This window comes from Mustela nivalis, assembly GCF_964662115.1.
Source record: "Mustela nivalis genome assembly, chromosome: 12".
Taxonomy (NCBI): domain Eukaryota; kingdom Metazoa; phylum Chordata; class Mammalia; order Carnivora; family Mustelidae; genus Mustela; species Mustela nivalis.
Genome location: NC_139031.1, coordinates 83,130,915 through 83,143,545, shown reverse-complemented (window position 1 = coordinate 83,143,545; position 12,631 = coordinate 83,130,915). Strand labels below are relative to the sequence as shown.

The 12,631-nt window shown below is 46.2% G+C and overlaps 1 protein-coding gene across 9 annotated transcripts in view; it reads left to right on the top strand.

The window, feature by feature from the left end:
* NAPEPLD (N-acyl phosphatidylethanolamine phospholipase D) overlaps positions 1-12,631 on the top strand; it is a 78,224-nt gene that overhangs the window by 18,861 nt on the left and 46,732 nt on the right. For 2 of the 9 annotated variants that reach the window (XR_014300841.1, XM_082691910.1), the window contains exon 1: positions 8,659-9,115. The exons of 1 other annotated variant lie outside the window; for it this stretch is intronic. Coding sequence is in view for 2 of the 8 variants with exons in the window: in XM_082691914.1 (XP_082548040.1) it covers positions 8,455-8,660 (206 nt within the window). In the remaining 6 variants the exon portion in view is untranslated. Of the gene's footprint in view, positions 1-7,434; positions 7,542-7,828; positions 9,194-12,631 lie in introns of those variants that run through there. 6 more of the 9 variants (XR_014300843.1, XM_082691911.1, XM_082691913.1 and 3 more) reach the window with 5 other exon arrangements.

Sequence of the window (12,631 nt, the reverse complement as noted above, 5' to 3'; positions counted from 1 at the left end):
CCCTGGGAAATCACCAGAGTCCATTGTTCTTGTTCTTGGGGGAACTGAGTAGCTTCTTGGAGGAGTCAAAACCAAGCCAAGAGTGAACCTCTGTCCTTGCAAATCTGGAATAATCTGAACCCTAAGTTCACTGCTTGTGTTAGAAATTCCCTCATAGTCCTTATTCCTCCATAGAAGATCTGGGTTGCAGATTGTGTCTACTAAATAATCAATCTCAGGGGCACCTGGGTGGCTCAGTTGGTTGGGCATCTGCCTTCGGCTCAGGTCTTGATCTCAGGGCCCCGGGACAGAGCCGGTGTTAGGCTCCTTGCTCAGTGGGGAGTCTGCTTCTCCCACTGCCTCTGTTCCTCCTTACCTTCCACCCCCCAACTCATGCCTGCTCTTTCTCTCTCTCAAAATCTTACAGAAAAAAATCGATCCTAATTCACAGTGGATTTCATCTTAATGATGGCACAGACCATGACAGAGGTTGTAGGTTAATGTGAATTTCTATAAAGCATTCTAACTTCCACTACGGTTCCCCTCAATGTACATTAACATGTACGTGGTAAACCTGTCTTTGATTTTTGGTTTAGATCCATGTAGAGAGTCCTTGGGGCTCTAACTCTGCTCTCCCTAACTTTAGGAATTAAACAGTATTTTGTTTTCCAAGAGGGTTAACCATCAGCCCTTAATGCTGGGGACACTTGGAGCATAAGGGGTGCACAGTGCTACCCACCTAGATGATGATATCAGATGGCAAGCTACATGATGGCAGTGCCTACATTTTTCATAAAGGAAATTATAGAAATCTTGAATTTTGAAAACCAGGATTACATTTCTTTGTACCCCTTACCCACACTCTAGGCTATTGTTAATTGCTAAGTGGTCTTTATTAAGCATTACAATGTCACATTAGCACTGTAAAAAGCAAGCAAGAGAGGGGCACCTGGGTGGCTCAGTGGGTTAAAGCCTCTCAGGTCATGATCCCAGGGTCCTGGGATCAAGCCCTGCATCGGACTCTCTGCTCAGTGGGGAGCCTGCTTCCTCCTCTGTCTCTGCCTGCCTCTCTGCCTACTTGTGATCTGTCAAATAAATAAATAAATAATATTTAAAAAAAAAAAAAAAGCAAGCAAGAGGAGAGTCTAATTATTGGATCCCTCCATCCAACAGAAGTGGGCCTGAATCTTGTTTCCACATCTTCCTGGCCTTGTGCCCTTAGGAAAGTCAGTCTCTCTAAATGTCCACTTTCTCCTAAGAGGAGAGTCATTACACCTAGTGTCTGAGTTTGTTCTGAAGACGGAGAATTGGAAAGTACTTAACATAGTGTCTGGTGTGTATAGAGAATGCACAAAAATGTATGTTAAAAGAGCTGAACCTGAAAAGCAAAATCCTAAACCAACATAAGGACATGGTATAAAATAGCAAAGGAATACAGAAAGGACTATGTCATAAAGAGGGCTGCATGGTCAAGGAGCACCACAAATTAATGTCTGTATATATTGCAGAAAGTGTGGATTTCACGGTTTTTTGAGATGTGTGCAAGTGACAAACTTCTTTCCACTTCAAGGAGATTTTTTGAGTGGTTTTGGCCTTTGTACTCGAAGCCAGAAAATGCGAGATCTATCTGGAGCACTCCAGGAGTGGGGGAGGGTAGCGGTGATGCCTAGGAAGGAAAACTGAATGTTTTGAGTTGTTAGCCAGAAGGGTCTACGAGGACAGATTTGTTAGCTAGCTACCATAAAATTCTAAAGCTGCAGCCTCTGCCTGGAGGCATGCAAGGATGCAGAGTTGACAAATCGTGTATGGCGGCCTGCCATCCGCCCCAGTTAAGAGCTTCTAATCAGCAGATTGCTGTGCGAGGTGGCTCACACTGTTCACTCCACTTAGAAACTGACTTTGAAGCAAATTAATGTCTGTATCTCTCTTGAAGCAAGGTCAAGAGAGACGCCAAATTGCATGTACAATGAGCATCCGAGGACAGCCTTGAATTGAATCATCCCGCAAATCAGCCTCTCTTTTTCTCTGGGGCTCTGGATGTCTTGCTGAAACAGGAGTTTTTTGTCCCCCAGTACTTCACCTCCATCTCTCCCCACTTCCCACCCCGTGCCCAGCCCCACAGGCTCTGCAGAATTTGGGGAATAATCCTTTTCCTTTTCATTTAATCATTTTCTCTCGTCTACAGCCATAGTAGGAGTGCAGGCTGTGTGCTAAACACAGAATTCGGTGCCAGAGGTAGAAATACACATCAGAGTATGTGTATGTAGATGGTTAGTCCACATTCTGGTTAGGGAGACGGAAATGCAAACAAATAGTCACACTTCAATAATGGGTTTAATAGTTCTCTGAAAGCGCTAAGGTCAGAGATAACCCTTCTGCTTTGGAAAGGGTGGGCGATCTTCTCAAAGGTGGTGGTTCTCGGTCTGAGCATTGAGGAATGAGCCTCAATGCTCAGAGGGTGAAGACTGGGAAGGAAATTCCTAGCAGGAGAAATGACATGTGTACAAGCTTGGACGTGTGGGTGGTTGGTGTAGTGGGCAGGGAGGCGGAGAGGGAGCCTGGAGAGAGACTGTAATAGCAGTAACACGTGACCGTGAAGTTCAAAGGGAAGACCTGTTGGGCTCCACTTCCGAATTTTAGAGGGGATCTTCATGATCATGGTGGCTCAGGGTTGTCAATGTGTTCATGTGAGGACCAGAAGCAATCTCTTCTAGTGCTAGGTCTTCTCTCTTTTCTCCAACCATGACTCCTAGCCCCAACCAGGCAGGCTATTCCTATAAAGTCCAGAAATCGGGTATCTCAGAGTTCAACCCCGAAGTCACAGTATAGAGTTTAGATCTAGGTGTCTACTCATTTCTCAAGTTAGCATGACATCCATATCTTATACAAATTGTTATAAGACTTCCAAGATGGCTTACAAGAGGGTGTGTGAGTTTTCCAAGGTTGTTGAAACAAATGACCATCAACTTGGTGATTTATACAAATTTATTTTCTTACAGTTCAGGAGACCAAAAGCCAAAATTCGTTTCACTGGGCTAAGGTCAAGTTATCACAGGACTGGTTCCTGCTAGAGGCTACATGCATTCCTTGCCTCCCTCTTACAAGGATCATGACTACTTTTAGGACCCACCGAGCTCACCCAGGCTAAACTCCCTCTTTTTAGATCCTAATTTAATTACGTGCATACAGTTTCTTTGCCACACAGAGTCCCATTTACAGACTCTGGGGATTAGAAGGTGGATATTTTAGGGAGAACAGAGGATTGTTCCGTTTACTACAGGTAGTAACTCTTTGTTTCTGAACTAGATGCAGGCAGACTGCACATACCTGTTTGTGCCCATGGACTTGGAAATTCAGGGGTAGATGGGAAGGGCTGGGACAAGCATCCCTTATTTTGTGACTTGAATTTATGGAGAATCAGGTACCTGAGGGATCGGTCTGATCCTTGTCGGGGAAGAAGGCAATGGTTTTTCTCTCTGCCCATGATAAATGCCATCCGAGCTGGATTACCCTTGTACTGGAAATGTGTTGCTTCATTTAAAACGGGTTAGAAGACTCCTTCTGAAATTTGTGCTTGCTGAGCCAATAATGGCAGAACCACATGACTAGCTGAGCACTGGGAATAAACCACCTTGATGTGGGAATACTGAAGACTCATAGTTTCTTTCTTTCTTCCTTTTTTTAAGATTTTATTTATTTGACAGAGATCACAAGTAGGCAGGGGGTCAGGCAGAGAGAGAGGGGGAAGCAGGCTCCCTGCTGAGCAGAGAGGCAGATGCGGGGCTTGATTCCAGGACCCTGAGATCATGACCTGAGCTGAAGACAGAGGCTCAACCAACTGAGCCACCCAGGCGCCCCTAGTTTCTGATGCTGGATTGGCACGTGCTTTAGTCATAACTGTCCTCAGATCTAGGGAGGAGGGGCCAATGCTCTAGGTTTGCACATGAGAGCCCATGCTGGCCTCCTTGTACTGCACCCTCTGGAAGTATGCCCCGGAGACCTGCTTTCTTAGAGGCCAAGCTCCACCCCCAACCACTCTCCAGGTACCGAGGAATAAGACTCTTTTGCCACAGGGGTCCTGAGACTTCTTCCAGGGCCTGCACCAACCTCACTCCATGTCTGTCCTCTTGTGCACCCCAAGGTCCAGGGGTGGCATTCTCTTGGGCATGGATGGGACATAAACACTGGGAAGGGTCCACATGGGTAAGCTCCATGCCATCACAGTAAAGGACAAAAGCTCAAAGCCAGTGTCATGGGCCAGTTGCCAGCTCTCTCTGAGTGAGCTCCAGGGCCTAGTGGAGAGCTCAGAGGAGGCAGAGAACTCTACAGAACCCGGGCCTCATCCTTATGAAGGTGTATTTTGTTAAGGTAGGAGTGCTGAAGATCTTTTACTTAACGGTTTCAGTGTGATGTATAATTTTCCAATAATTAGCCATGTAGGATGTATACTACATTAATATTCTTGCTTTAGCCTCTGTATGTTTCTGTGGCAAGGCTGGCCCGAGCTACACTCACTGCTCCGAATAGCAATGCCTAAGTGAGAGGTATGCCACACTGCCCAGAGCAGCACAAGCACCATGCAAGTGAAATAGGCCAGTGACGAAAAAGACAATTACTGGATGATTCCATTTAAGAGCTAATGAGACCGTCAGTTCCACATAAACAGAAAGTAGAATAGTGGTTGTCAGGGCCTACGGGTAGGGGGTGGAAAGGGAGTGTTGTTTAATGGGTATAGAGTTTCAGAGTTGGAAGATGAAAAGAATTGGGAGATCTGTTTCCCCAACAATGTGAGTATACTTAACACTACGGAGTTGTGCCACCCAGGCATCCCTCAATCGAGCACATTTTTTAAAAAAAGATTTTATTTAATTATTTGACAGAGAGGCAGGCAGAGAGAGAGAGGAGGAAGCAGACTCCCTGCCGAGCAGAGAGCCCGATGCGGGACTCGATCCCAGGACCCTGAGATCATGACCTGAGCCGAAGGCAGAGGCCCTAACCCACTGAGCCACCCAGGCGCCCAATTGAGCACATTTTTAAAGATCTTATTTTATTCAGTGATTCATGAATCAGGCAGCATCCCATCCAGCAGATAGAAAAGAGTTCTGAGTAACTGTACAAAACGATAGACTTCTCGGCAGAAGGTGTGGTAATCGATCTCTCTGCTCTGGGGCTAAAATACAACACGAAGACAGAGTTTGGGGATTAAGAGAAATGTCTGTTTCCTTACTTTGCCGGGCAAAGGAGGCCGCCGCAGGCTAATGCCTTCAAAACAGCAGACACGCCCTCTCCTCTGGGGAGAAAAAGGCCGAGGGGTTTTATAGAAAATTACAGGATTGGGGCATCTGGGTGGTTCAGTTTGTTAAGCATCTGCCTTCAGCTCAGGTCATGATCCCAGAGTCTGAGTAGGGCTCCCCTCTCAGCGGGGAGTCTCCCTTCTCCCTCTGACTCCTTGTCTCCTGCTCTTTCAAATAAAATCAACAAAACAAAACAAAACAAAACAAAACCGGGCCTGGCAGTTTTCACCAAAATCTGGTTTGGGTCTCCAGCTGCCTTCATTGTCTTCAAGGTGGTCTTAAGACTCACTGACCCCCTGAGTCTTGTTGCTAAGTGTATGTTGAGGTCAGCAAGGTGTCAGCCTCTGTATGGAGTTCCTTGGAACAACGGATTCTATAGAAAAGTGAAGGGGAAGGAGAGGCTTCAAGAAAGGAAGATAAAAATGTGTATCATTTAAAGTCAAGCCTTGCTACAGCATTACTGTCCATCTTAATTTCCATCCATCTTTACGTTTCTCGAGCAGTTCCAAAGGGACAGGACAAAGTTACACTAGCAGAAAGTGGACTGGTGTGGCAAGGTCTCTTCAGGCAATGACTGGGGGAGTGTCTATCCGGCAGATGATCCTGATTAAGACTCCATTTCTGAGAAAGGCAACAACAAATTCTCAGTTTGGTGATGGGAAGCTTAGCCTGAGTGAGTCCACATTGGGCCTGTTGTCTTGTTTTTAAGAGTAACCATTTAGAAGACAAGTAGTTACCATTATGTGTTAAGTGCCTGGCTTCCTAGGGGTGGCTTATGAGGGAAGGACAAATAACACCCAGTTCAGCAAGTCAGGATCTAAAATTAAACCATGAGTGAAATGCAGAGGGTGCAGTGTTCACTTTGCCCTATACCGGGAAGAGTTGCAACCTAGAAATTTTGCCTGGAGTGATATAAATTGTTATACTTGTTCAGCTTCTTTTCATTGCCTAGAAAAAAAATCCAACCATTGTAAAAGCTTTGGAAGTTCTGTTGAGCAGAGATTACAACACACAATCCATAAAGTTTATGTAGTATTCTAGGAGTTAGGCAAGCATAAACATTACCCCTTAGTTATTACAGCTTCAATTATAATCTCAATGTTGTGTTAACAGAATATTCATTCCTCCCAGACTTCCCTGACTTAGAAATGTGCTTATCCCAAGTACTGGCTCTCATGTTAAAACACCCTGTGGACATTTGTCTCTCCGTGGTATCTGTAAGTATGTGCAGGGAAGGGTTAGCAAGTGGACATTTCAAACAGATTCTTAAGCACAGTAAGCAAATGCAGTGCATGAACCCAGACAGTATCCTAGTTCAGAGGGAAAAAGTTATAAAAGATGCTCTTGGGACAATTCTAGAAACAGGAATATGAACAGAATATTGAGTGACATCAGCACTAGCCCGAGGAAGAAAGGTTCACACCTGACCTAATCTTTGTGCAACACAAGTACCTTCACTTTCAGATAGCCAAATGGTTTGTACTTCCTAGTAGCCCTACCTGCATTTTGGGGCCTGTGTGTTTTTCGAACCCCAACCCCCCAAAAAACCTGCTCCGATCCTCAAGTCCCACAAGAGTCTTTTGAAGGAATCTTTTTGCCCAACCATCTGCTGGTGAATTCAATTTCAACCTGATTTCAAGCGGCTTATACTTTTTTTTTTTTTAAAGATTTTATTTATTTGACAGAGATCACAAGTAGACAGAGAGGCAGGCAGAAAGAGAGGAGGAAGCAGGCTCCCTGCTGAGCACAGAGCCCGATGCGGGACTCGATCCCAGGACCCTGAGATCATGACCTGAGACGAAGGCAGCGGCTTAACCCACTGAGCCACCCAGGCGCCCCAAGCGGCTTATACTTAAATTACTTTTTAGAACAGCTAATATCGTGCAGTTTAAAAGAAAAATCCCATGGGGCGCCTGGGTGGCTCAGTGGGTTAAAGCCTCTGCCTTCGGCTCAGGTCATGGTCCCAGGGTCCTGGGATCGAGCCCCGCATCGGGCTTTCTGCTCAGCAGAGAGTCGGCTTCCTCCTCTCTCTCTGCCTGCCTCTCTGCCTGCTTGTGATCTCTGTCAAATAAATAAATAAAATCTTAAAAAAAAAAAAAAAGGAAAATCCCAAGGGCGTTTGGGTGCCTCAGTCAGTTAAGCGTGTTTCAGCGCAGGTCGTGTTGCCCGAGTGCTGGCATCCAGTCTCCTGTGGGGCTCCCCGCGCAGCAGGGGTCTGCTTCTCCATCTCTCTCTGCTCACCCCACTGTGAGTCCCTGGTCTCTCTCAGTAAGTAACCTCTTTAAAAAACTTAAAAAAAAAAAAAAAAAAAAGGCGGGGGGGGGGTGTGTGACGACTGGGTGGCTCAGTTGGTTAAGCGGCTGTCAGGACTGCATGATTCCAGGGTCCTGGGATTAAGTCCCACATCAGGCTCCTTGCTGGGCAGGGAGCTTCTCCCTCTGCCTCTGCCTACAACTCTGCCTGCCTGTGCTCTCTCTCTCTCTGACCAAAAAACAAACAAACAAAAAAACCAAAAAGAAAACCCATAAAAAATCCTGGGAGAAACTCGGAATCACAATTTCATGCTCTTTATCCTGAGAGTGTAAAAACAAACAAAAACCAAGAACTGTAGTAGTAGGCTGTGACATCATTTTAAGAGGTAATGAACACACCGTGACAAGGCAGTGCTGCCATTAATATGCAATATCTCTTGTACATACTTCAAGTTAGTTTCTTTGCTGCCAAGCTCATGGCGCCATCGGTTTTAAGTATTCTGCTACCAAGAGCTTGTCTACTACCATAGCGGGTTATGAGATGCCACCAAGATCCCACTGAGTCTTAGCACCTAGGGCTGGTATGTAGGAACGTGTTTATTCATCTGAAAGTTAGCTACTGATTTGGGGCACGGTAACCAGTAGAGTGGGGGAAAGGTTTCTGCAGCGCGAACCCGAGGCGCGCGCTGGCCCGGAGGCCAGCGGAGGGGGTGGGGGTGAGGCCGGTACGGCTAAGCGCGTGCCCCGCAGCGCCTCCTTTACCAAGATGGCCTCAGCGTTGGGGTCCGCGGGGGCGGCCATCTTGGTAAAGGCCGAACCGGCAGTTCCGACGCTGGCAGGACTGCCAGATTCGAAGGTCACAATGACTGAGTGAGCAGGCCACGTAGAGCGAACTTTGCCTCGGCCCATGGGTTCAGCTCGCCTCCGGGATGGCGAGGCGGCGGGCGTTGAGGCGGTGCCTGCAGCTGCTGGCGCCCTCGGCAGAGCCGGCGCGCCGGAGCCGGGGGCGGAAGAACCCGGGCGCCGGCCGCCGGGGCCACTCCCGCTGCGCGGCGGCGCTGTGCCCGAGGGCGCCGTGGCCCGCAGCCCAGGAGGAGCAGCGGCGGCGCGCGCGCCCTGCCGCCCCCCACGCCAGGTGAGCCCCGCCCCGCCCCTCCGCCGCGGGGGGTTGCAGCGCCGGGAGGTCTGCGCTCCAGCTCCCGCTCCCGCTCCCGCCTGGCGCAGGGCGCCTTCTTCCCGCCCGCGCATCCCTTTCGCGGCTCACTTTCCCCTCGGCCTCTGGGTGGAGCAGCTCGCACTGCCGACCTGGGGCTGTTTGTGGACTCCTCCGCGAAACAGAGCGCGCCGTGAGTGGGATTCCGGGTGCCGAGCCCTGCCCCCTCCTGGAGACGCTGCGCGTGTGAGCGGCCCGGCTCCGTTTGAATTTCCGCACCTCGGGAGTTGCGGAGCCCACATCGCTGAAGCTGCCTGGGTGAAGAGCCACATTTTTTTCCCCCCCTCCTTTTGCGAGAGTAGCCGTCTCTGGGACTTGTTTCAGATCCCATCTTCTCTGCAAATCACCAGGTTGCATCTTCCCTGATCGGAATACATGTGGGTGTACTTTTGGCTGTATTTGTAAATGAGTGGCCGACAGCTTCCTTAGAGGAACTAATTTCTGCTTCATTTATGGTATTTATCTTAAAAAAAAAAAATCCAACAGGTTTCTCTGCGTTTGTATTCAAAGTTAACTGAATGGGAGAGCAAAAGAAAGGAGCCAAGTGGGGTGCGGTGGTGGAAGCCGGTGCTTTCTTGAGTTTTCTGTCCCGTGGTGGTTTCTTAAGTTGGGTGTTGCAGGTTTTTCGGAGCGGCTGTGCAGGTAACGTTTTTTTCCTCCCCGATGTAGAACTCGCTGTGGTCCCGGTAGTTGAGAAATACGCTCCCACGGACTCCAGCCGTGCATCAGCACAGCAGTCGAACCTGGAAAATACTGAGAGAATGAGAAGAGTTATCCTTTAAAAAGTCACTTAGTTCTTGTCTTTGCCTTTGCTGTTATAATAGGACTCATCTCGTTTACTTTGGCTGAGCATGGAGTATTTGCTGTTTGATAATTCTGATTAATTTATTGAGAAAGTCATTCCTGAGCTATAGCTCTCTGAAAATTAAACACTTTCAATCTCAGTTAAAAGTGGTTATCTAGCAGTTCTGTTTATGTTTTAGGTACATCGTTTTTGATGTAGTCTCGGACATAGATATCGATTAGAAAGAAGTTATGTAATCTTTAAAAAGAAAAGATTACGTATATCGCACAGCAGTCTGATGTTGTTGCAAAAAAAAAAAAAAAAAAAACAACAACATGAGGCCTGTGAGAGAAGAAATTAGGGCAAGTGTACTTGTTTAATAATTTAAAACTTGTGACTCAACTGGAAATACAGTCCCAATTCCAAAAATTGCATTCTGCAGGCTTTCCTGTTGCAAGAGTTTCTGTAAGTCTCTAAGAGGGGAAAATACTTAAGAGTAGTTCTCATACCCTATTTTTGCTCACAATTCCAGGTTAAATTATACAGATTTCACATTGCAAAACTTAATTTTTAAATTAGTCCGGGGATGATTGTATGAAGGACATTTTATTGTCTTTATTTTTCTCCTTTTCTTAAGATTTAATGTATTTATTTGACACAGAGATCACAAGTAGGCAGAGAGGCAGGCAGAGGGGTGGGGGGAAGCGGGCTCCCCTCTGAGCAGAGAGCCCAAAGCCAGGCTCCATCCCAGGACCCTGAGATCATGACCTGAGTTGAAGGCAGAGGCTTAACCCACTGAGCCACCCAGGCGCCCCAGAAGGACATTTTGATATAAGCATTCCATTGTAGGGTTTTGGTTCTGTTTTAGTTGATACAGTCATCCTCTTATGTTTGTTTGAAAAGGTTATTATGTTCCTTTGGTACTTAGGAGTTTGGGGATTTTAAAAGAACATTTTGTCTGTATTTGGAAAAGTACTATTTGCCTTTGATTTTCAATCTCCTTTTTCTTTGTAGTGGTAGGTAGCTTTGGATGTAGAGGGTTTTTCCATTCCATTCTACTCCTTTTATGTTAATAAGAATATGACTGTAGCTGGGGGCTGTGTTGATCTGGCATTTTAGATTGAAAAGGATACAAGTAAAAAGTGCATTGAATATTATTGGGGAAATGAACTGTGCATGTGATTAATTGTTAACGAGCACCTTTATATTGAAGGCCTGTGAGGGCATGTGTAAAATTGGCATTTAAAAAAAAATCACTCATGTGGGGCGCCTGTGTGTGCAGTCAGTTAAATGTTCAACTCTTGGTTCTGTTTAGGGCGTGATCTCAGGGTGGTGGGATCCAGCCCCAAAGTCAAGCTACCCTCTCAGTACAGAGTCGACTTGAGATTCTCTCTCCCATCCCCTCTCCCCTCCTGCCTCAAATAAGTAAATCGTAACAAAAGAAAAGAAAAGAAAAGAAATAGTGCGATTTCCAGAATAAGGTTCTTGTAATATACCATTCTAACTGAAGAATTTTACCTGCTTGTCTATAATTTATAGTGCTTTGGTTGACATGTCTTTTGAATTAATAAGTGCTTACTGTGTATTTAAATATTAAGACTTCTGTGACAGATTATATGTGAATTTGAATGACCTCAGGGGCAGTTTGTTATGTCAGAAAGTCTTTTGTCAACTCGTTGGATAACGTGTTATCAGTATTAAGATTGTAACTTACAAAGACCTTTCAAGTATTTATGTAACTTTAGCTTGATTTAATGGACATGCCCCATTTCCACAGATGAGGCAGTCAGAAAACTGAGAGCCTAGGAAATTTTAGCCGAGGTCCCCGAGCACAGCAGCTCTGGCCTTGTGCAGGAATGTCCCCTGCTGCCCCTTGTTAGAAAGGGGTACCAGTGAAACCCGGGTTGAGTGGTGGGTCTCAGCAAGCTTTGGTCAGCATTACAGCAATAGATGACACCCCTAACCCTGTTTGTGAGTGATCAGTAGCATCAGTTCTAGGGGTACAGGTCTGGCATGCAGATGGGTCAGCATCAGTTCAGACGCGTGATTGAGTAATAGCTCAGTCTGTACCTGCTACCTAAAATAATCCATCTTTTCCCTGGAAGGCAGCAGATTTTCTTTTTCTTTTCTTTTCTTTAAAGATTTTTTTTATTTGAGAGAGAGCGAGAGCGAGAGAGCGAGAGAGAGCGAGCTAGCGAGTGCGCTCAAGCAGGGGGAGCGGCAGAGGGAGAAGCAGACTCCTCACTGAGCAGGGAGCTGGATGTGGGAATGTATCCTGTGGCCCTGGGATCATGATCTGAGCCCAAGGCAGGTGGTTAATGGACTGAGCCACCCAGATGTCCCAGATTTTCAGGTTTATCTAAATTGGGGGTCTTCCCAGATTAAGGGCTGGTAACATATTGGTTGAACGGGAAGTGCCTGTATACTTCCGTGCTCGGAAGTAATCTCTCGTTTTTAGAGTAAAGTTGTCATAATAAACCCCAAGCTTCCTCATTGTTTCTGGCACCTCTTAAACTAGTAAGGTGCTTGCTTGTTTTGCTAAGACCCTGATGCTAGGACACCTGGACAGCAGCAATGATTAGTTTGAAAAGTTTTCTGTATTTTGAGGGGCCTTCAAACTACAAAGATGTTTGTTCTCTTTTCAAGTCACTGTGTTCCTTCCTTTGGCTTGTTTGGAGAGTTTATGAAAAGTACTGCATGTATTTCAGAATATTGTGCCGTTGGTGCATAAACAATGAATCTTGAAACACTAAAAAAAAAAAAAAAAAAAAAAAAAAAAAAGAATATTGTGCCGTTATATGGTTGAAGTATCGAAGGATAGTTTAAAACAGTTTCTAGGGCACCTGGGTAGCTCAGTGGGTTAAGCCTCTGCCTTCGGCTCAGGTCATGATCTCAGGATCATGGGATTGAGTGCCGCATCGGGCTCTCTGCTCCTTGGGGAGCCAGCTTCTCCCCTTTTCTCTCTTTGCCTGCCTCTCTCCCTACTTATGATCTCTCTCTGTCAAATAAATAAAATCTTAAAGTTTCGAGACTCCCTTTAAAAAAAAATGTTAAGGCCCATTTATCTGTTTATGAGCTCAACTAAGTAAAATACCCTACCTGAGGTGAA